This window comes from Mus musculus, chromosome 5 (assembly GCF_000001635.26).
Source record: "Mus musculus strain C57BL/6J chromosome 5, GRCm38.p6 C57BL/6J".
In the NCBI taxonomy this organism is placed as follows: Eukaryota; Metazoa; Chordata; class Mammalia; order Rodentia; family Muridae; genus Mus; species Mus musculus.
The window spans coordinates 143,226,976-143,248,910 of NC_000071.6; the positions used below are offsets into that span (position 1 = coordinate 143,226,976).

Consider the following 21,935-nt stretch of genomic DNA (forward strand, 5'->3'; position numbering starts at 1 on the left):
GTGTAACTGATGAGTTGATGGGTTCCGAGGATGAATGTGCAGGTTTGGAAATCTAGAGTTGGGGAATGCAATGGGGGTTCTAAAGAAAGCAAGAACACTAGAGATGAACAGAGCAGGGTAGGGTGTGTGAGGGGCTTGTGAGGGACATGATGGAGATCTGACATGGCAGGGTATTATTATCAGGCAGGAAGTTCTCTGATGGCACCTTTGAACCATGCTCCTGGCTGGCGAGTGCTACCCACAGTTGTAGTGCCCATATGAGCACGAGGACCTCAGAGGAAAGTTGAGCCTGGCCTTCTCCCCCTGGCATTTCTGTGCCTCGCTGGGCTCTGCTCCTCTAAAGTTTCCATTTGTCCCTTGGCGCATAATGCTCTTTAACCCATGAAGAAGTCTTCCAATTCTGTAACTCCTAAAATCTAGTGGGGCCCTTGGGTGTAGAAGATGGCAGCTAACGGTGGATTTTTTTTTTTTCTGCCTGTGCTCACAATGGAGCCTCAGGATTCAAACTGACTGTTCTGGCTGATCAAGTTTACAAAGAGAGGGAATATATACTGTAACAATCTCTGGATTTAGATCTTTGGGAAAGAGGCCAGTCCTGAGGCTCGCTGGCAAAGGGAGTGTTTCCAGCCATGGAGGAGGGGGTGATCCTGAGCAGAAGGGTGGCATCTTTTAGCAGAAGAGCTGATGTTCAGTGCCTATTCTATTTCTATTTCTGTTCTGTGGTTACATATTCTGATTAAAAAGCAACCAAGTGAAGAAAGCTGCCAAATCCAGGTTACTGCCCATCATTGTGAAGTCAAGGCAGTGTCAAACAGCAAGGCACGTCACGTCTGCGGAGAGACACAAAGGCACGTATGCTCACACATTTTTTGTGCTCAGCTTGGCTCCTTTATTCTTAAACCGTTCTGAATCCCCTTCCCAGGGAATAGTACCACCCATAGTGGGCTGGTTCTTCTCACATCAATCAATGTAATTGAGGTGCTCCCCAACAGACTTGTCCAAAGGACAAGCCACTCCTTTCCCAACTGATCCTAGATTGTGTCAAGTGGACAATTAAATCTAACCATTAAAGTATCCAAGGAGGCAACCCAAGATAGGGCACAGGACAGAGGACCAGAAAGAATCAAGGTGCCAAGGGTACTCACTGTCTCAGTTAGGGTTTTACTCCTGTGAACAGACACCATGACCAAGGCAAGTCTTATAAAGGACAACATTTAATTGGGGCTGGCTTACAGGTTCAGAGGTTCAGTCCATTGCCATCAAGGTGGAACCATGGCCACATCCAGGCTGGTATGGTGCAGGAGGAGCTGAGGATTCTATATCTTCACCCCATGGAAGCCAGAAACAGACTGAGCATCCTCAGGCAGCTAGGAGGAAAGTCTCCAAGCCCACCCCCACAGTGACACGCTTCCTCCAACAAGGCCACATATTCTAATAGTGCCACTCCCTAGGCCAAGCATATACAAACCATCACAGGCACTCAGTCACAGATCGAGTATAGTCATCATACAGTGGAAGGTACAACTAGTAGCCAGGGGTCCAGTTGATGCCACCTTCTCTGTCCTTACTAGTGGCTTACAAGCATCCATCCTCTGCCTGCTGTGGTAACATGCAAGGATACATGTCCGTTGACATTTGGAGGCGTGGTCAGAGTCATGACATTCCTGCTTCTGCTGCATGCTGAGAACTTAAGAACAGGACACACTAAGCGGTGGCAGGTACTGGGTGGGATGTCCCCAGCCACAGAATTGCTTCTCAAAACCCACCTCTGCTTTAGCCTCAATTTAACACGCTTTTCTGACCAACCCACAAACATCTTCCCAAGTCTTTCTGCTCTGTTTTTACTCCTAATGTTTAACTTTTAAACCTGACTAAAAGCAGCCTATGGTAACCATGCCACAGTCTAAATACTATGCTGTCCCTAAAATTCCTTTACAGCATTAGTTAATACATTATTATCTTGTTTGTTTGTTTGTTTGCTATTGTTGCTTTGTCTGTTGCTATGATAAATGCTTCAAGGAAAGCAACTCAAGGGTGAAAGGATGATTCTGACTTGGCTCAGGGTATGGTCCATCATGGCAGCCAGTTCCAGCAGCAACAGCTTGAAGTAAGTATCTGGTCACACTGCATCCACAGTCAGGAAGCAGAGAGTGGATGGCACATGATGGTTTTTAGCCCCCTTTTTTCCACCTTAGATAGCCTAATATCCCCTGTCTAGAGAATAGACCTGCCCACAATTAAGATGAGTTGTCTAACACCAGTTAATGTAAGATAATTCTAGAGTGGTGGCAACTCTATCACAGCCCCAGAGCCTCAGAGCAACTGGGCATGGTAGCTCATGTCTATGACCCTAGCTCTGGGCAGGGGCAGGGACAGGGGTGGGGGCGGGGGCGCGGGGGCAGCGGGGCGGGGGTGCAGAGTCAGGGAGGTGGGGGCAGGGAGGCGGGGGGGGCGGGGGCAGGGGGACGGGGGCGCAGAGGCAGGGGCAGGGAGGCAGGGAGGCAGGGGCAGAGAGAAGAGAGAGAGAGGCAGAGGCAGGAGATGGCTCAGGGGTTGAAAGCACTGACTCCTCTTCCAAAGGTCCTGAGTTCAAATCCCAGCAACCACATTGTGGCTCACATTATCTGTAATGGGATCTGATGCCCTCTTCTGGTGTGTCTGAAAACATATAATAAATAAATAAAAGGGAAAAAAAAAGAGGCAGAAGCAGGAGGGTCTGGTCTACATAGTGAGTTCCAAGACAGACAAAGATACATACTGAGGCCCTGTGAAAAGATACAAAACCAAAATACAAAATATTTACGAGTTTCTTGGCAGAACATAATACAAATATCCTCTTGTGCAATTTCCAATAAACGTCTCATCCCCACTTGAAACTTCTGAGTGCAGTCTACACTGAGTATCTCCTGGAAGCCTGATGTGTTGAACTCACTCCAGGATCTCTCTCCTAGCTGGGCTTACAACATACTTAAACTTCCCTACTGGAAAGCTCAGGACTCTCGAATTTCTCTTTCAAGCCAGCTCCACAGGTTTGGAAACCACAAGGTCAGTTCTATCACAGCAACGGCCCCACCTTCCTATCAGTTTGCTCTGTGAGTTGCTTTTCTATTCCTGTGACACTGTACCTGAAACAGGAACATTGTGTTTGACTTCAGCATTTCAAAGAGTTCTGTGCACGCTCCCTCTGCTGTGTGGCTCTGTGATTTTTGTGAGGCAGATCATCACTGTGGCATCTGTGTGGTCGTGGGCAGCTGCTCACTGAACAGCAGACAGAGGGACCACAGCCCCAGGAAATCCCCCTGCTCCCACCGAACCTACTTCTCCCACCCAGGGCCCATGCTGTACGTTCCTAGGACACCCCCAAACTGCGCCATCAGAGGACACTGTTGGGACAAAATATTTGACCAATGCAACTTCAGAAAACAAGGGTTTATTTGAGCTCACAGTTGGCAAGTTATAGTCTGCCATGGCAAAGGGGCAGTGGAAATAGTGTGAGGGGTCACATCGCCAAGACCCTAAGTCCATGAGAAGGCACTACCCTTTCAAGGTGGTGCCTCAGGAAAACCTTTCAGGAAACTCCCTTGAAGACATACCTACTGGTGTGTCGCTGTGGTGGTCAGTGCTAATTGCCAACTTGACAGACTCTAGAATCACCTAGAAGACACGCCTACAAGGCAGACCTGTGAGGGATTATCCAGGTTGGGATGATCTCCTGGCAAGCCTGTGCAGAGTTATCTTTAAAAAAAATTATCTATTTTATGTAATTTATAAAGATTGAAAAATACATATGGCAGTCTTTTAGGTGGCTTTAAATCCAGTCAAGTTGATAATTTAGATTCAACATTTTACCACCCAAGTAGGTAGTAGCTACGGACAGATGCTGAACTGCAGAGGTTGGCTGCAAATGTCACCTGCCTATGGCCTAGAGCCATGAGCCTTAAGATGGATAGGAAGGGTAATTACAGAAAGATTGCTTTTTCTTTCTTTTTTTTTTTTTTGAATTTTTGTTTTGTTTTGTTTTTTGTTTTTCGAGACAGGGTTTCTCTGTGTAGCCCTGGCTGTCCTGGAACTCACTCTGTAGACCAGGCTGGCTTCAAACTCAGAAATCTGCCTGTCTCTGCCTCCCAAGTGCTGGGATTAAAGGCATGCGCCACTACTGCCCAGCGAAAGATTTCTTTAAAAAAAAAAGGATTTATTTATTTATTTTATGTATTTTATTGTACAGTGTAGCTGTACAGATGGTTGTGAGCCATCACGTAGTTGCTGGGAATTGAACTCAGGACCTCTGCTTGATTGGGCCCCTTCACTCCAGCCCAAAGATTCATTTATTGTTGTATGTAAGTACACTGTAGCTGTCTTCAGACACCAGAAAAGGTCCTCAGATCTCATTAAGGATGGTTATGAGCCACCATGTGGGTGCTGGGATTTGAACTCAGGACCTTCGGAAGAGCAGTCAGTGCTCTTAACCGCTGAGCCATCTCTCCAGCCTCCCAGAAAGATTTCTTTTTTTTTTTTTTTTAAAGATTTATTTATTTATTTATTACATGTAAGTACACTGTAGCTGTCTTCAGACACTCCAGAAGAGGGAGTCAGATCTTGATCTTGTTGCGGATGGTTGTGAGCCACCATGTGGTTGCTGGGATTTGAACTCTGGACCTTTGGAAGAGCAGTCGGGTGCTCTTACCCACTGAGCCATCTCACCAGCTCCCCAGAAAGATTTCTTAAGTGCTTGTTTCTCACACACAAACACTCATTGAGGAAAATCTGCTGGAGTATGGGAGATTTTTGTTTTCCCTGTCTTTAAGACCATATGGCTTTGAAATGTGTTTATATTGGTTTCCATGGTAGTTTTATATTTTGAATTGATTTATTATTGTTGTTTGTTTTATGAGTGTGTACACAGCACACATGGGAGGTCAGAGGACAGCTCTGGGGAGTTAGTTCTTTCCTTCCACTGTGGCTTCTGGGAACTGAAGTCCAGTTGTCAGGCTTACATGGAATCTAGCTGACCCTCTGTGGCAATTTATAAAGATTGAAAAATATATATGGCCAGTGTGTGTGTGTGTGTGTGTGTGTGTGTGTGTGCACGTGTGTGTGCGCGCACATGTGTGTACATGTGTGAGTGTGTGTGCACATGCATGTGAGTGTGTATGTGAACACATGTGGTACATGTGTGAGTATATGTGTATGTGCATGTGTGTGCACAAGTGCATGTGTGTTCTCTTGTGTGGTGGTGGGGGAAGTGCCTGTGTGTGTATATGTTTGGAGACCTCAGGCACCAAATACTCTGAACTGGAGTTACAGGTGTTATAATCTGACAGACATTGGTGCTGGGAGCTGAACTCAGGTTCTCTGAGCACCAGGAAGAGCAATCCATGCTCTTTAACTGCTTAGCCACCTCTCCAGCCCTAATCCTTATCGTTTGTTAAAATGCCTTAGAACGTTGGGAATGATAGTGCAGGACTGTCATCACAGCTACTCAGGGTTGCAGAGTCAAGGCCAGCCTGGGCTCCAGAGTAGGTTCATGCCAGCTTGGTGAGCCAACTTAAAAGAGAAATGAAACAGAAAAGGGCTAGATGGTCAAGTGCTTAGTGGTCAAGTGCTTGTATAGCATGTTCAAGGCCAGCTGGGCAGTGGTGGCACACGCCTTTAATCCCAGCATTTGGGAGGCAGAGGCGGGCAGATTTCTGAGTTCAAGGCCAGCCTGGTCTACAGAGTGAGTTGCAAGACAGCCAGGGCTAAATAGATAGACCCTGTCTTGAAAAACCAAACCAAACAAACAAACAAAAAACCAAACATGTGTAAGACCGTAGGTAAACACATACACACAGTGACATACACATACATACAGACATGTACATACATGCAGACACACACACACACACACACACACATTCTTCTGGAGCAGATGGAATGACCAGCTCTCTTTCAGGGGTATTTAGTTGAGTATAGAACACTATTATATAGTATTGAATGACTATTAATGTTAATAATAAGCCTTTATTTTGAGCACCCATCTTAATGTTTATTTTTCCTTTAAGGAAGCTAATTATTCGCTCCCATAATCTGTAGCTGCTAATCTCTTCCTGGGTGTGCTAGGCAGAGGGCCATTAGCCAATCAGTCTGGTGAACTGCCCTCAGGGCAACCAGAGTGTTTTCTTAGAAGCTCAGCCTCTTCCAACACTCCAGTCCCCCTGAGGAAGCTGCACAACGTTCACAGATGCTTGCTGTTGAAGTGTGTTCCCAGGGAAGAAGCCATCCCCCTCCCCATGCTGCAACCTTAAGCTCCATGAAAGGTTTCTCTCAGGCAGTCGTCGCCTACCTTCCAACCTTATCATCATTCAGCAGGCCAGCTGTGCTATGAGGAGAAGATGAGACGGGAAAACAAAGACTGCAGGAGCTACAAAAAAAGAAGGAAAATAGCTCTCTGTTAATTGACCTCTGAAAGGTGACATTTGGCCCAACTAGTTGAGTGCCTCCTTGGCTACTCAATTTGCATCTGAGCAGAGCAGAAGCATCTCAGCCTGCTGACTGCTTGTTCCATGTTTGTACAAACCGAAATATTTTCTTTTCCTTTTTTATTTAATTTACTTTTTTATTTATATAAGTACATTGTCACTGTCTTCAGACACATCAAAAGAGGGCATCAGATCCCTTTACAGATGGTTGTGAGCCACCATGTGGCTGTTGAGAATTGAACTCAGGACCTTTGGAAGAGCAGTCAGTGCTCTTAACCCCTGAGCCATCTCTCCAGCCCCTTTTCTTAATACAAAAATTATATGAGCTTGAATGTCCTCACTGCAAGCAAGGAATTCCTTTTCTGAAAGGCCTGAGTCCCATCTGTGCAATGTAAACCTGGAGAAAAGAGTGTTCCTATCTCCCTGTCACCTGGGGAGTTTAGCCCAGGCCCCTCATTCAGAGACGTAACCCCTGCTTGCCATGGGGAAGGGAAGCTTTTGGTTTAAGAGATAGGAGCCAGCTCAGGTGGGCACCTCAGTTACCAGGTGAGGTGAGAACCTGGGAGAAGGTGCCCCATGGCAGTGCAGGCCTTCCGAGGAGGAGGGCTCACCCTTTCTCCTGAGACCATGTGTGCCCTGCAGCATCTGAGAGGGATTCGTGATGCTTCTGTCTCCTGCTGGTTGCTCAGCAGTTTATTACCTAGGGTTGGCGCTCCAAGGTGCTTGGTGCTTCTGGGAAGAAAACGTTACTCTCTGCATTGGTGCAGAGAACTTTCTGTTTTGGTAGACTTTGTTATTAGTTTTGATGCCAACGTCTTTATGAAGAATTAGACCAAGACCACTGCTGCATTAGTTCTGTAAGAAGTCGATGGAATGTTCATTGTATTGTACCATCTCTGAAAACTGTCATTGTCGCCCGGCCCCAAATGTCACCTTTCAGAGGTCAATTAACAGAGAGCTATTTTCCTTCTTTCTGTGAGTTCTTTCTGGTTCTCTTTTTAGTTTCTGTGCATTAGATGTGTGATATAGAAACCCATCATTTGTGTTTTCTCTTCCTTCCTTTTTTGCATCTGCAGCTTCTGTTGTGTCTCCATCAACTTTGGAAGCAGATAGGACAAGAGCACTTTTGCATTATTCAGGAGGGCCGGTGAAATCTGAGAGGAATTGACTGACCATAGGGTTCCACGTTTGAGCATTGTTGCCGGACTGCAAACATCAAGTTGGAGAAGTCATTTGACAAACACGTTTTTTCTCCCTTTCTATGTGTGCCTTCTGGTGCTTTTAGAACTTTTATGCATTTGTTGTATGATCTGGCAAAGCCACTGTTTTTGTCTTCTTTCTTTTAAAAGAGGTGGTAGACACTTCTTATACTTAAATGTTTGATGGAAACTTCTAGCACTTCAGTTAAACAGAGCGTGACACATTTTTTTTCCTCTCTCTTTCATCTGTTAGAATCTGCCTTTTATCTAAAAGCACCAAGCTGGGAGAGGTCTGGGTAAATGGATATAACCCCTCAAGCCATTCCTGGAGGTTCAAAGTGAGGAAAATCACGAAGGTTACTGTTGCTCTCAGCTCGGTACCCACAAGCTGCTGAAACGAGGAGGAGACTTGTGCGACGATCCCTGGAAGCCTAAGAGTTCTGGGCGGCCCCTCCCCAAAGATGAAAGGAAGACCACAGGGACCAGCCCAGTGGCACGCATGCTGCGCGTGCGCACTTCTGTTTGTGTGCATGCTCGCGCAAGCGCACGTCCGCTGCGCTGGCCTGGCTTCCTGCGGTCTGTGTCTCTACGCTCGCAGCTTTGACTTGCGCGAGCTGGAGTCGCGAGCCTGCGGGCCGAGGCCGGTGCGTCCGGGTCGGCAGCAGGCGAACGCAGCTTTGCAGGCCGGGGAGGCCGAGGGCCGGGCTGACGGGGGCAGCGAGACCCGGGCCCGGCGCGGCCTCCTAGGTGAGGCCTGAGGGTGCAGATCGCGGCCGTGAGAGGGAGGCTGGGTCCGTCTGATGGCTTGCAGGGGGGCCTGAGACCGCTTGCCGAGGCCTGAGCGATCAGCGCCTGCGCGATGCCTCGGCCCCCTCCTGTCCTCAGCGTGCGGGATCCGGGACGGTAGCAGTGGTCGTGTTGATGGCTTTGGGCTGTCTAGATGGCCCGAGGATGAGGCGTGTGGGCATAGGAGCGGTCAGTTCAGTGACCTGAGCTGTAGAGGCGCTGTCCAAACTCCTACCTCACTTGACATCCCTGCCTCCCAGGGCTTCTAAGTCTCATGATGTTACTGGGCGCCATCGGCACCCTTGCTGTGCCTGTTAGTTTTCCCGATCCTCTCCCTGCAGCATCCTGTGGTCTAGTTCAGGAAAAGTTTGTGTTTGCGTCTGTTCATAGGGGAAGACTGTGGGTCTGCGATAGTGGTGACATAACCGAGGTCACGCAGAGGGTTTGTTAGTGGGAGTGCTAAGTCCCGGGCCGACGGCGTTCCTTTTGTCATATTAAAGTCGTGGTCACAGTATCACGTAATTGTATATAAATACAGTTCCCACCAGGTTAACTTTTGTTTTCAGAGCAGCTTGTGAGTATTCTTTTGTATCCCTTAGTAAATGGCAGTTATTTAACTAGCATTTCTTGTTCATTTCTTGTTAATTCACCTCGTCAGCTGCACTCATTCATTCCCCCCAAGTCCCAACGCACAGTTGCAATTCTCCAGTCCTTTCTGACAGCCAGTGAGACCACCATCCCTCCGGTTTTCTTCTGGGAATGTTCCAGGAGGTTTGTGTGCAGGATTCCCCTCTTTCCACGCCCACTCATAATGACGTTGTTTTTCCTTCCCCAGACCCGGCTGCATTAGTCCTTCTACAGACTTTTCCTACTGCAGCGGAAGATGAATACATCCTTAGTAAGTCTGGCTTTGTTTCCGTTGTCTAGTTTGGTTTACTACACTCGAAGAGGCAAAGGAGAGATCAGACTTTAAAGGGGAAAATAGATAAAACAGAAAGAGATAAAAGAACCAGACAAAACAGTAGTGGACAGTAGTAAGCATTGGTTGAGTGCATATCTGTAGGTGGCATAGCCCCTACCAAGTCCTCAGGATGCTGTAGTTGACACCTTGACTATATTTAGAGATGAGCCTATGGACGTGCCTGTCGGGATTGTCTTGATCACATTCATTGATGTAAGAAAACCCATTTTGTTCTGGACAAGACCATTCTCTGGGCATCCTGGACAGCATAAACTGGAGAAAGAGACTTGAGTACCAGCAAACATGTCTTCCTCCCTCTCTTGTTTCCTGATTGTGGATTTGATGTGGCTCCTGCTGCCTTGGCTTATGACGGGCTGTACTCTTTGATCTCCAGTGGTATTCTAACACAGGCATACACACACACTCACGTCCTATTGACCTGTCTGTCTCTAGCAGTCTCTGTGGATTCCTCTGTCTGTTTCTGTGCTGTTTGTCTTGCTGCCCTGTCCCTGGATTTAGAATTTCTCCTGCTCCCATGTGGATCTTTTGCCCTACTTACCTCTGGCCCTCCTGGCTTTCCCCAGCGGCTCTGTGTTGGTTTACCTGTGGGTCAGCCAGCGCCTGCTGAGCATCTCTGGAGTATGTCCAGACAACGCGTAACGGACCCATGCATCCGAGTGGTCTGTTCGCCTGTTGTTGTACCGTCCCCACCTAACGGACCCCATGCATCTGAGTGGTCTCTCCGCCTGTCGTTATACCGTCTCCTGTTCTTCCCTTTTGTTGTTCCACTGCCCTGCCTGGAACTCTCTGAGGATGCAATGCGTTCAGATCCATTTTCCACCACCAAAGAATTCACTTTTCTCTTACGGTCTGTGTAGTTTCTCTTTGTTTGGTTTGTTTCAATTTCTTCGTTTTTGCGTCATTGCTTGGTTCAAAAAGGGTATGTAGCTCAGGCTGTCCTGGAACTCTTCAGCCAGGGTTAAAGGTATATGCCACCATCCCTGGCCCTGGTGATGACTTTCAATGACCACGACGTTCAGTGGCAGACCCATTTGATTTTTTTTTCTACCCTCAAATACCCTTTCTTCCCCTTGGCTAGAGTTACTTGTTAATTAGGAGTCATTTATTTGCTGGCAGATGCCATTGTGCTCTCCTAGGCATTGGCATTCACCAAAGAGTTGAGTCTTCCTTCCCAGCGGCTCAGTCAGGTTCCCTTAGTGGGAGAGTCCCAAATAGAGACACACAGATTGGGGAAGAAGACAGTGCTAAGTTTATCCTCAGTGTGCTCTCAGTAAAGATCTGGGCCCTGGGTGCTTTTAATATGAGAGAAGTTCATCTACTTGAAGACAGATTCTGTCAGCTCATAGTCACGTAGCCATAGATCTGTGGTCTTGTCTGATCTTACTGTTTGGGTTTGGTTTTTTTTTTGTTTTTGTTTTTGCTTTTGTTTGTTTAAATTATTTGTGGGTGTCACATGCCATGTTGGGTGTGTGTGGAGGTCAAAAGCCAAGGTTTAGGGAGTCAGGTTGTAGGGATTGAACTCAAGTTACCAGGTTTGGTGGCAAGCACCTTCGCCTGCTGAGCCATCTCGCTGGCCCCCATGTTTTCCTTTATAAGGCGCTGGCATTTACATTTCTTTTCCAGAGCAATGATTTCATGTTTTTCTCTCCTGAAAACAGCTCACAGGTCACAGGCTTGAAGCATCTTTGTCATATGGTTAATGTATATTTATCATAGTATACACTCGTGTGTATATATATATATATATATATATATATATATATATATACTAACTGATAACGTAGGTACCACAGGAATCTACTTCATTGTGCTAAGTGCCTCCCACAGAGTCTGTGGTGCCTGCCGGTGTTGGCAGGAAGCAGTTGTTGGGCTGATGTGTTTGTGAGTGAAACAGTTTATGCAAAAGCTAAGCACTGAAAGGTAGTTTGAGGATCTGGGGCATGGCTCAGTGGTTAAAGTGTCTGCCCCACAAATGTGTAGACTGACGTTCAGATTTTCAGAAACCCATAAGAAATGCCAGGTGGTTGTGTCAGCCTGCCTGTAGTGACAGCCATGGAAGGAGACAGCAAGGGGATTGTGAGAGCAAGTTGGCTAGGAAGGTGACCCTAGCCGTGTCACCACATTCTGGGGTGGATTGAGAGGCTGTGCAGTGCAAAATGTTGAAGCATGGGGCGTGTATGTCTAGAGTGCAGGGACTCGGACGAGCAGTAATAACTTGGGAAGTGTTGGTACATGGAGGGCAATTAAACTGTCCATGAATCCAGGAAGGCTCTCCATCAAAGCAGTCAGTGCTCTGGGCACCTGGGTACACGAGGAAGAGCCAGGGAAGTAAGTAAGGGGTGGGGGCACCCACTTTGTTCCTATACGGGAGACAAGATGGAGGGTGTTCGGAAGAGCGCCCCTTGGGCCTGGGCACCTAAGTGGTGGGAACTTCTGTTGATTTTGCATTCCAAGCCTGCTGCTGCTGCCACTGCTCCTCCTCTTCCTCCTCCTCCTCCTCCTCCCCCTCCTCCCCCCTCTTCCTCCTCTTCCTCTTCCTCCTCCTCTTCCTCCTCCTCTTCCTCCTCCTCTTCCTCCTCCTCCTCCTCCTCTTCCTCCTCCTCTTCCTCCTCCTCCTCCTCCTCCTCCTCCTCCTCCTCCTCCTCCTCCTCCTCCTCCTCCTCTTCTTCTTCTTCTTCTTCTTCTTCTTCTTCTTCTTCTTCTTCTTCTTCTTCTTTCTTCTTCTTCTTCGAGACAGGGTTTCTCTGTGTAGCCCTGACTGACCTAGAACTCACTCTGTAGACCAGGCTGGCCTCAAACTCAGAAATTTGCCTGCCTCTGCCTCTCAAGTGATGGGATTAAAGGCGTGTGCCACCACACCCGTTCCCCTTCTTCTTCTTTTTAAGATTTATTTCTTTTTACTTATGTGAGTACACTGTAACTGACTTCAGACACACCTGAAGAGGGCGTCCGATCTCATTACAGATGGCTGTGAGCCACCATGTTGTTGCTGGGACTTGAACTCAGGACCTCTAAAAGAGCAGTCAAGTGCTCTTAACCCCTGAGCCATCTCTCCAGCTCAGCCCAGTGCTTTCTTAATGTGTAAAAATGAGCCCCAAGGCAGTGGGGTTTCTTTCCTTTCTTTTTCACGTGTGCATTTGTGTCTATGCATGGTTTGCACGTCTCTGTGGATGTGGGGGCCCAGGTTGGTGTTGGGAATCATCAGCCACCCTTGTACTCCATTCACTGAAGAAAGGTCTCTTATCCCAACCCAAAGCTCTCCAGTATGGCTAGTCTCGCTAGCCATCTTCCTTAACTTCCAAGATTGAAACTACAGGTGAGCAGCCATGCCCGTCTGGCATTTACATGGCTTTCTGGAAGTCCAAACCCTGGTACAAGCACTCATATTGCAAACACTTTTCCATAGCCCCGAGGCAGTTTGCCTTTGATAAGCATGCTTTCCTCTCACAGTCAGTAATATAATATAAGGTATGCAGTGTTCACGGTTAGCTGGACCAGTGAGCTCGGGTGCCCGCTCTGTGTGATCTATCTGATTCTGATCATGTCGTTGCAGGGCCCACTGTCATTCAAGGATGTGGCTGTGGCCTTCTCCCAGGAGGAGTGGCAGCAGCTGGACCCTGAGGAAAGGACGACATACAGGGATGTGATGCTGGAGACCTACAGCAACCTCGTCTCCGTGGGTGAGGACCACTTGCTTCCCAGGTGCTCGGATGTGGGACGCCCATCAGAGCTGATGCCTTTAGCTTTGAGGTGACTGTGAGCAGCTTGTCCTGACTCCCAGAAGGTCTTGACCTTTCTGTGAAACTAAACCCCCCGGGGCTCTTGGGCTGCACTGCAGACCCAGGATCGCTTTCCAGCACGGTAGAAACCCCGAAGCCACGCAGGCAGGCTCAAGTTCTTTTTCATTTCTCATTAACAGGGTATGACATTATCAAACCGGATGTTATCATCAAGTTGGAACAAGGAGAAGAGCCATGGATAGTAGAAGGAGCGTTCTCGCCTCAGAGCTATCCAGGTGTGTTAGTGGAGGCAGAGAGCAGATGGTAGCTGGGGAGCTCCTCTGAGGAACAGTCTCCTCATCTTTATAAGTTACTGAAGGCAGTCAGTCACCCGTGCAGGCTTCTTCCTTCCCCCTGGCTCCCACTACCCACAATCAAAGGTTCCTAGCTGGCTCTGGGAGGCGCGTATCTCAAAACTGAGCACTTGAGGCAGAGCAGGGGGATCTGTGAGTTCTAGGTCATATGGTTCCATACACAGCAAGTTCCAGAACAGTCAGGACAGCGAGACCTTGGAGTTTTGGGGGGGAGGGGGAGAAGGAACAGCAGTCAGTTCCTTTTTTCTCTACACCTTGGACCTTAGCATTTTGAGTTACCCAAAGAGAGAACGAACCTAAGTTGCTAGGGTTGAGCCGCAAGCTCCTTTACCCAGTGAGCTATTTCACCTCCCATCTCTTTATTTCCTTTGAGGTCAGGTCTATCCTAAACCATGCGACTCCGGCCTCTCCCTCTGTTGGCACTTTTGTTCCTTGGCAGTGCCGGTCATTGTTGAAACCCAGTCCCTCAGCTTGTACAGTTTTGCTTGGCTTGTTTCGTGTTTTGGTTTGGTTTTTCGAGACAGTTTCTCTGTGTAGCCCAGGCTGTCTCAGAACGTGCTCTGTAGACCAGGCTGGCCTTGAACTCAGAGATCCGCCTGCCTCTGTACTGGAAGTAAAGGTGTGCGCCACTTACCGTTTTACTCCCAAGCCCTTGAATGGTGCTCCCTTGTATTGTGTCCGTAGATGGCATTTGATTCATCAGTCTTCCCACCTTAAGTCTCTGGGAAGGATGGTGTTCCAGCTGTGTCCCCTGTCCCCTGGCTGCGTCATTTTCCAGAGGCTGCCCTGTCAGCTCACTCAGGTTTTGTTTGCCCGTCCGTTGCTCTGCTGGCTCACGCTGGGGTCACAGCCACTCTGCACAGTTCCTGCCGGCTGTGTGTGTTCTTGCTGTGTGTGAGAGTTGATCGTGAACTCTCGCAGCTGATGGTGGCTGAGCGCTTTTCCCGTTTCCCTTTGCGGCTTGGTCATACTCTCCTCATTTCCCACGTGGCCCTCAAAGTTTTCTAAGAATATCTGCTTATTGGTGGAACTGGTCTCTAGAATCCTGGGCTGTTTTTTCCCCTTAGGGAAGAGCTTACTTTACCCTCTCTATACAGTTGTAAGAATGAAGGGTGTCTGGGTTTCTGTAAGTCCTAATTGGCTCGAACCGACTCTTCATCTGAGATAGCCAGGGAGGGAGAGATATCCTTTACAAAATAAACCTATGTAAGTTCCTTCTCTCCCAAGGCTTAGCCCAGCACTGCATCTGTATTACCTATAAGAAGTAGTTTCCTGAAACACTCGCTAACCTCCTTTGGTCCGTGGTCTTAGCGTCTTCTCTTCATGGATTTTTCATGTTTGCAGCTGTATGTTTCATTAGAATCGGCTGTGCATCCCCATGTAGTAAGGTTTGTTAAGTCTGAGCTCGAGTTCCCAGCCCTGGGAGTGTGGTCCTCCTGACTCTACCATTGCTCAGTCTTTCCCTTGCAGCAGTAGGGATGGAGACTTGTAGGCACTGGGATACCAAGAATTTCTTGGCTATCCCAGAAATCCTAGCTAGGGCAGTGGCACTGTGATCTGTGTCTCAGACGACTTGATAGGACATAACGATGTATACAGTATTGATCTCCAAAGCAAATCACAGTTCCCGTGTATTGCATGGCCCTCTTTGTTCAATTAGCAGCTTGTTTTTCCTGGAACAGAATGTCGTCTTACTTTATTTTATTTATTTTAGATTTTTTCTTATGTATATAAGTACACTGTAGCTGTCTTCAGACACACCAGAAGAGGGCATCAGATCCCATTACAGATGGTTGTGAGGGCACCATGTGGTTGCTGGGAATTGAACTCGGAACCTCTGAAAGAGCAGTCAGTGCTCTTAACTGCTGCCCCATCTCTCCAGCCCCACGGGATGCTTGAAGCGGACTGATCCTAGCTTCAAGTCATCATTGAGTCCAGGTGGTGACGTGTTGATTTTTTGACACTGGTGGATTCTGGGAGGCTGTAAATTCCAGAGATGAAGTTGATGTGTGACTTATTCCACATGACATGGAATAAGATTGGTCTATCCCATAATTTCTAAGATCAATGAGAACAGCATCACCATTGGAGAAGTACACTGAGGGACCCTGTTCTTAAGTCCATGCTCTGTGAAACTCATGTTCAGAATTAGGAAACCATGGTGGGCTGTGTAGGAATGGGCGTAAGAGTTCTTTTCTGTTGCCATGACCGACTAAGACAACGTATGAAAGAAAACCCACCACTGTCACAGCCGGGAGCACAGTACCAGGTAGGCAGGAACAGCAGCTGAGAGCTCACAGTTCAGTCCAGAGACAGGAAGCAGAGAGCTCACTCAAAATGGCACCGAAAGCTGCCTCCTTCAGGAAGGCCACACCTCCTAATCCTCCCCAGAAGACAACAGCTGGGCACCAAGCATTTAAAAGCCCGAGACTTACAGGGGACAGTTCACTCAGACCTGCACAGGGGACAGTTCACTCAGACCCGCACAGGGGACAGTTCACTCAGACCCGCACAGGGGACAGTTCACTCAGACCCGCACAGGGGACAGTCCATTCAGACCTGCACAGTGGGCTGCAGCAGCTACTGGTAGATTAAAGTAGGAAAAATCGCTCGAGTGATCTTGAGTATGTGTTTTGTGTGTGTGCTGTTCTGAGCGCTTCGACTCCTGCCATCCCACAGCAACCCTGTAACGTGAAACCCATCGTCTGCTGACGTGGGGACACTGACTGTAGACGATGTTAAATGCCTTCCCTTGGGAGATCACATCAGTTCACACGATATAGGGCCAGACGGGAACAGTAGTGAATTTCGTGGTCAAATTCGCTCAGTCTTCAGCCACGGCATTGGCAGAATTGTTTTCTTAAATCAATGCTTTTAGTGGATGACATCTTCTGTGCCATCTGCTGCTTCCTGTTCCACAGAGGTGGTCCAGAGCTCTCCTTCCTAGTGAATGCCTAGGTCCCAGGTTCTAAACATGAAAAAAGTTTAGGTGTAAAACTTACGTGACATTATTGTGGGATGGAAACTCAAAATAGCATGGAAGGATGCAGAATAGAGACATGGCCCAGAGTGTCAGTGTGGTCAGCCATGCCCAGAGATGTGGCTCAGCGTGTGTGTGGTCAGCCACACCAAGATGTTAACGTCTCTCCCAGTGTGAAGTGATACAGGGAGCAGTGCTGGTCGGCGCCAACCGAGGCCCTGTTTCCATGTATCTTGTTCTCTTTCTTGTGCAATGGTGCTCCTGGCTGGCTGTCCCTGGAAGGCCCTCCCTGTTTGCTGAGATTTCTTCCGTCGGCCTTTTTTCCAGCATTGCATTTACCAGTTATCGCTCTGGGTCTGTGAACAAAATCCTCCAAAGCAGCCTGTATCCGAGGTGCTGGGCTTCATCCGGTTTCTCTCCTTCCCCACCAATGGGATCTGTCCATGTTATTCCAAAAGAATAAGCAGAGTGATCTAGCCTTAGCAGCGCTCTGAGGCTAGACACCGGATGTGAGGCCCTGTGTCAGTCTCAGGCCGTGCCTTACGTAAGCAAATATACAGACGTTGGTTCATTTCTGCCTCTTTTCAGATGAGATCCGGCACATGAGCAGGCTGATGGAGGAGGACCAGGGAGGTGAAGAGAACCAGTCAAGTTCAGCTGTGTTCAGCTACAGAAGCCGGGCTGATGCCTCTAGTAAGGCCACTGATGGAGAAACAAAGCCCTTTCCCTCACAGAAGGCCCTCCCTCAGTGCAACTCCTGTGAGAAGAGCCTGATGTGTGTCTCGGCGTTCATCCGAAGCGACGGAAGCTACGCAAAACTGAGGCCCAATGTGTGTGCCGGGTGTGGGAAGCCCCTCCCCTGCAGCAAGCCCGAGGAAACACACCCTGGAGGTGAGTCTTACGAATTTAGTGGGGATGGAGATGAGGACCCTCTCGGTGAAGAAGGCGTGTATCAGAAGGGTCACTTTTTGGAGGAGCCCTTTGAATACGTTGAGTGCCAGAAATCCTTCCCCAAGGGCACTGTGTTTCTTAATCACCTGGAAGAGGAGCCCTGCGACTGGAATGACGCTGAGGTCGCTTTCCTGCAGACGTCAGACCTCAGTGCCCACCAGGATTCTCTCATGGAAATGAAGCCCTACGAGTGCCAGCAGTGTGGGAAGTCCTTCTGCAAAAAGTCCAAGTTCGTCATCCATCAGAGGACTCACACAGGAGAGAAGCCCTTCAAGTGCAGTCAGTGTGGGAAGTCCTTCTGCCAGAAGGGCACCCTCACCGTCCACCAGAGGACGCACACCGGGGAGAAGCCCTACGAGTGTACCGAGTGCGGGAAGACCTTCTACCAGAAGCTGCACCTCATTCAGCACCAGAGGACCCACTCGGGCGAGAAGCCCTACAAGTGTGGCTACTGCGGGAAGTCCTTCTGCCAGAAGACGCATCTCACTCAGCACCAGAGGACGCACTCGGGAGAGAGGCCCTATGTTTGTCACGACTGTGGCAAGACGTTCTCTCAGAAGTCAGCACTCAATGACCACCAGAAGATCCACACGGGCGTCAAACTCTACAAATGCAGCGAGTGTGGCAAGTGCTTCTGCCGCAAGTCCACGCTCACAACCCACATGAGGACGCACACGGGCGAGAAGCCGTACGAATGCAACGAGTGCGGCAAGTTCTTCTCCAGGCTGTCGTACCTCACCGTGCATTACAGAACCCACTCGGGGGAGAAGCCCTACGAGTGTGCGGAGTGCGGGAAGTCCTTCTACCTGAACTCAGCCCTTATGAGACATCAGAGGGTGCACACGGGGGAGAAGCCTTACGAGTGTAACGAGTGTGGGAAATTATTCTCGCAGCTGTCCTACCTCACCGTGCATCACAGAACTCACTCAGGAGTGAAGCCCTATGAGTGTAGCGAGTGTGGAAAGACCTTCTACCAGAATTCAGCCCTCTGTAGACACCGGAGAATTCACAGAGGGGAGAAGCCCTATGAATGCTACATCTGTGGCAAGTTCTTTTCTCAGATGTCTTACCTCACGATCCATCACAGAATTCACTCAGGGGAGAAGCCCTATGAGTGCCGCGAGTGTGGGAAGTCCTTCTGCCAGAACTCAGCCCTCAACAGACACCAGCGCACGCACACGGGAGAAAAAGCCTACGAGTGTTACGAGTGTGGGAAATGCTTCTCCCAGATGTCTTATCTCACTATCCATCACAGGATCCACTCGGGAGAGAAGCCCTTCGAGTGTAACGAGTGTGGGAAAGCCTTCTCTCGGATGTCGTACCTCACTGTGCACCACAGGACCCACTCAGGAGAGAAGCCCTATGAATGTACGGAGTGCGGGAAGAAATTCTACCACAAGTCCGCGTTCAATAGCCATCAGAGAACTCACAGGAGAGGGAGCGGGAATGGGGTTGATTGATGTGGGACGGCTCCTTTACAGCCAGACTCAACCGTCTCAGTAAGCTAGAAACCCCTGTCTGCCGCTGAGCCCTGCTGTACGTGGCCCCAGGTACCCATAGGCTCCTTCTCTGAGGAGTCAATCCTCCGAAACTACATAGGGAAAAGGGTTTCTCTGTACTGAATGTGTACAGAATATTTTTTGTCTTTCTTCCCTAAGTAGTACAATATAACAGCTCTTTATACTGCGTTTATATGGTACTAAGCGTCATAGATATTCTAGAGGCGAGTTAAGTACAGAGGGTGTGCACAGGCTGTCACGATGTCATCTTACACAAGGGCTTACTCTGCAGACGCTGGTGTCCCGCTGGTCTCAGAACCACACTCGGGCACACCGAAGGATACCTCTGTCAGAGAGCTCACGCAAATAAGCATGAGCAAGTCTGTGAGAGATAGATTCATCAGAAACCCACAGGGCAGGAAGCACAGTTGTGAGAAGAGCACACAGCAGGCTACACAGGAGTCAGAATGTATAAATCCGTCTCAGCATAACTTAAACTGCTCATCAGGGAACTGGCTCGACTGAAGGAGCGGCGGAAGCACACGCCTTTGGTAACTGCTAATACTAAAGGACATTTTTGTAAAAATTAAAAGAAGAGGGGCTGGAGAGATGGCTCAGCGGTTAAGAGCACTGACTGCTTTTCCAGAGGTCCTGAGTTCAAATCCCAGCACACACATGGTGGCTCACAACCATCTGTAATGGGATCTGATGCCCTCTTCTGGTGTGTCTGAAGACAGCTACAGTGTACTCATATACATAACATAAATACATTTTTTAAAAAATTAAAAGTAATACTCTGCTAGAAATAAGTACACTCTATAACTGCAGGATGTAAAGTTGCCAGTCTGGTTAGCTGAGTTTGCCACACTAAACTGGTAAGTGATTCCCTAGGGGCAAAGGGCTTGGGGGTCTCTTGTTTTTGTTTCAGTAGCCATCACAGAATTCTCATGGTCAGTTTTAATCCTGTTTGGAAAAGTGTTGTGTTGTTACTTTGTAACATATGGAGAGCTTACCCGTTCTAAGGAAGGTCCTCATCCTGTCATTATGTTCATATGCACTGTCACTGAAGTTATGAACTATGCTTTTTCTCATATTCTTCCTTGGGTTTTCAAATGCATTGGGTCATTGTCACAGGATTCTATCCTCTGTAAAGAAGCCAGGTTATCCCCCGCAACTATAGCAAAGATGGAATGTATCTAGAAAATAGAAAACTCTGAATAGATCATTTTAAACTAAGCCAGAAGTCTGTAAAGGTGAGGAATAGCCTTAGCACTCCTGTACTCTGTACAACAAAGAACTAGACTTAGGGTGTTGTCATTTCTACACGCCATTGGCTCGCTTGTCTCACGTGGATGCTTACGCGTGTGTAGAACTCAATGGCTGGGTAGCACGGTACGTGCTGTGGTTACCGCCGTGCTCTGTTCTCCTGTCCCTCGGAAGTGAGCGCACACACAGCGGACTGTGGCAGACTTCACCCAGTGCCTTCTGCCACTCCCTCCTTGGCTTTCGTATGTCGTCAGAGTGCATTCCTCCTTAGATGATGGGACGCAGCTCCCGGGAAGTTTTCATTGTGGGGGTGAGCCTTTCTCAGAACCTTGGACCCAAGTCCAGAGAGTTCGAAAAGGTCATTTCTTGAAAGGGTCTCCTCAAAGCAGCAGAGCCTTAGTGAACATAACCTTGTCTGGATGCGGTGCCTGATGATGACTGCCAACCATGTATACCCTGTAGTCATGACGACAGAAGGTCGGAATGACGTCACAGAGCCACTAAAGCAACGTGACCTGTAGCCACTCCGTGTCTGGACTGTGGGTTTTGTTTTTTGTTTTTCTGAGAGACTGTTTCTAAACCAGGTGACTTAGGGACATTCTGTTAATAACAACAGGACAGCCTGGTGCCCCATTACACTCTGTAGGAGTTATGCAATTCAGAAGTGGAATTTAGGAAATCATTTATTTTGATGTGTCAATAGAGAGATTTATTGTCTGTAAATTTGGATGTAAATAATCTGATCATTGAAAATGAACTTGAAACAATTGTGTATGCTTCCTTAAGCTGTCATCAGCCTGTAAGATGGTTTCCGAATGTGTTCATATGTGCACATGTATGCATGTGTGTTCATATGTGCACATGTATGCATGTGTGTTCATATGTGCACATGTATGCATGTGTGTGGATGCCCCAGGACAACTTCAAGTGTTCTTTGGGTGCTGTCTCCGTTGTTTGCTGTAAAATGGCCCCTGGCATTGTGTCAGGAGCCTCCTGTATGCAGCTTCCCATCATCGTGGGTCCCTCAAGTGTCCAGCCTTCATACATGGGACCTGGGAGTGGAACCCAAGTACTGGTCCTCGCTCAGCAGGCAGCGGCCCATCGGCCACCCACGACTGCATCGGCACTCTCCACATGGGTTCTGGGAATCAAGCGCAGGTGCTCAGGATAGCGAGGCAAGCCCTCTGCCCACCGAGCCCTTGTTTTGTCTTGTTTGAGATACAGCTGTCGCTTTGCAGCCCTGATAGGCCTTGAACTCCTGGTGGTAATCCTGCCTTAACCACAAGTGTGAGAGTGCAAATGTGAGCCACCAGTCTGACCCGAGTCACTTTGGAAACTGACAACTCCAGGTTTCCTCCGTTTCCTAACACGGGACGTTTATTTGGGGTAGTTTAGCTCGCACATGACTTTATTGCTTACATTATTTGCTGATTTGTGATGTGAGGTAAGGATCTGATTTTGTTCACTTTCAGATAATTCTCCTGATGGCCCATATCTTTTGAACCATTTGTCCACTATAAAAAATGTCACATCTTTCATGTATGAGACTCAGCACCCTGCACCTCCCATGACCTTGTAAATTGTGAGTTTCTGGAAGTCTGATAGGTGGTTTAGTTTGGGGTTGAAACAAAAAATTGATAGCGTATTTGTTGAAATGATATCTACAGCAAGGCCTGGTGGTGTATGCCTGTAATCCCAATACTTGGAAGACAGAGGCAAGA

The 21,935-nt window shown here is 48.3% G+C and overlaps 1 protein-coding gene and 2 long non-coding RNA genes across 8 annotated transcripts; 2 read left to right on the plus strand and 1 right to left on the minus strand.

Moving 5' to 3' along the window:
- The first annotated feature begins 16 nt into the window (after window positions 1-16).
- Window positions 17-7,773, plus strand: 4930448H16Rik (RIKEN cDNA 4930448H16 gene). Its single transcript, NR_040700.1, has 5 exons — window positions 17-42; window positions 745-848; window positions 1,572-1,718; window positions 2,020-2,107; window positions 7,535-7,773. It is a non-coding gene; the product is annotated as an RIKEN cDNA 4930448H16 gene (long non-coding RNA).
- On the minus strand, window positions 1,529-7,555 carry Gm38735. The gene is made up of 3 exons (XR_868668.3): window positions 7,159-7,555; window positions 6,323-6,400; window positions 1,529-1,687 (listed from the first exon to the last, which is right to left on the minus strand). It is a non-coding gene; the product is annotated as a predicted gene, 38735 (long non-coding RNA).
- A 389-nt stretch (window positions 7,774-8,162) lies between the features above and the next one.
- On the plus strand, window positions 8,163-21,859 carry Zfp12 (zinc finger protein 12). 6 transcript variants are annotated; one of them, XM_011240980.3, is made up of 6 exons: window positions 8,165-8,404; window positions 9,279-9,341; window positions 12,979-13,105; window positions 13,345-13,440; window positions 17,087-17,389; window positions 17,587-20,986. In XM_011240980.3, exons 5-6 carry the CDS (start codon window positions 17,327-17,329, stop codon window positions 18,907-18,909), a joined length of 1,386 nt encoding a protein of 461 aa, XP_011239282.1. In that variant the 5' UTR covers window positions 8,165-8,404; window positions 9,279-9,341; window positions 12,979-13,105; window positions 13,345-13,440; window positions 17,087-17,326; the 3' UTR covers window positions 18,910-20,986. The 6 variants fall into 6 exon arrangements, with proteins under 6 accessions (XP_017176364.1, XP_030110319.1, XP_011239282.1 ...); NM_001289590.1 differs by having other exon boundaries at window positions 8,188-8,404; window positions 12,979-13,175; window positions 17,087-21,859; NM_001289589.1 differs by having other exon boundaries at window positions 8,188-8,404; window positions 17,087-21,859.
- Window positions 21,860-21,935: the final 76 nt, after the last annotated feature.

Bases quoted from the DNA above. Each gene is read 5' to 3' on its own strand.
- Zfp12 (XM_017320875.2), top strand. The intron at 13,106-13,344 runs GTGAGGACCACT...TCTCATTAACAG, and splicing joins CAGCAACCTCGTCTCCGTGG to GGTATGACATTATCAAACCG. The intron at 13,441-17,086 runs GTGTGTTAGTGG...GCCTCTTTTCAG, and splicing joins CTCGCCTCAGAGCTATCCAG to ATGAGATCCGGCACATGAGC.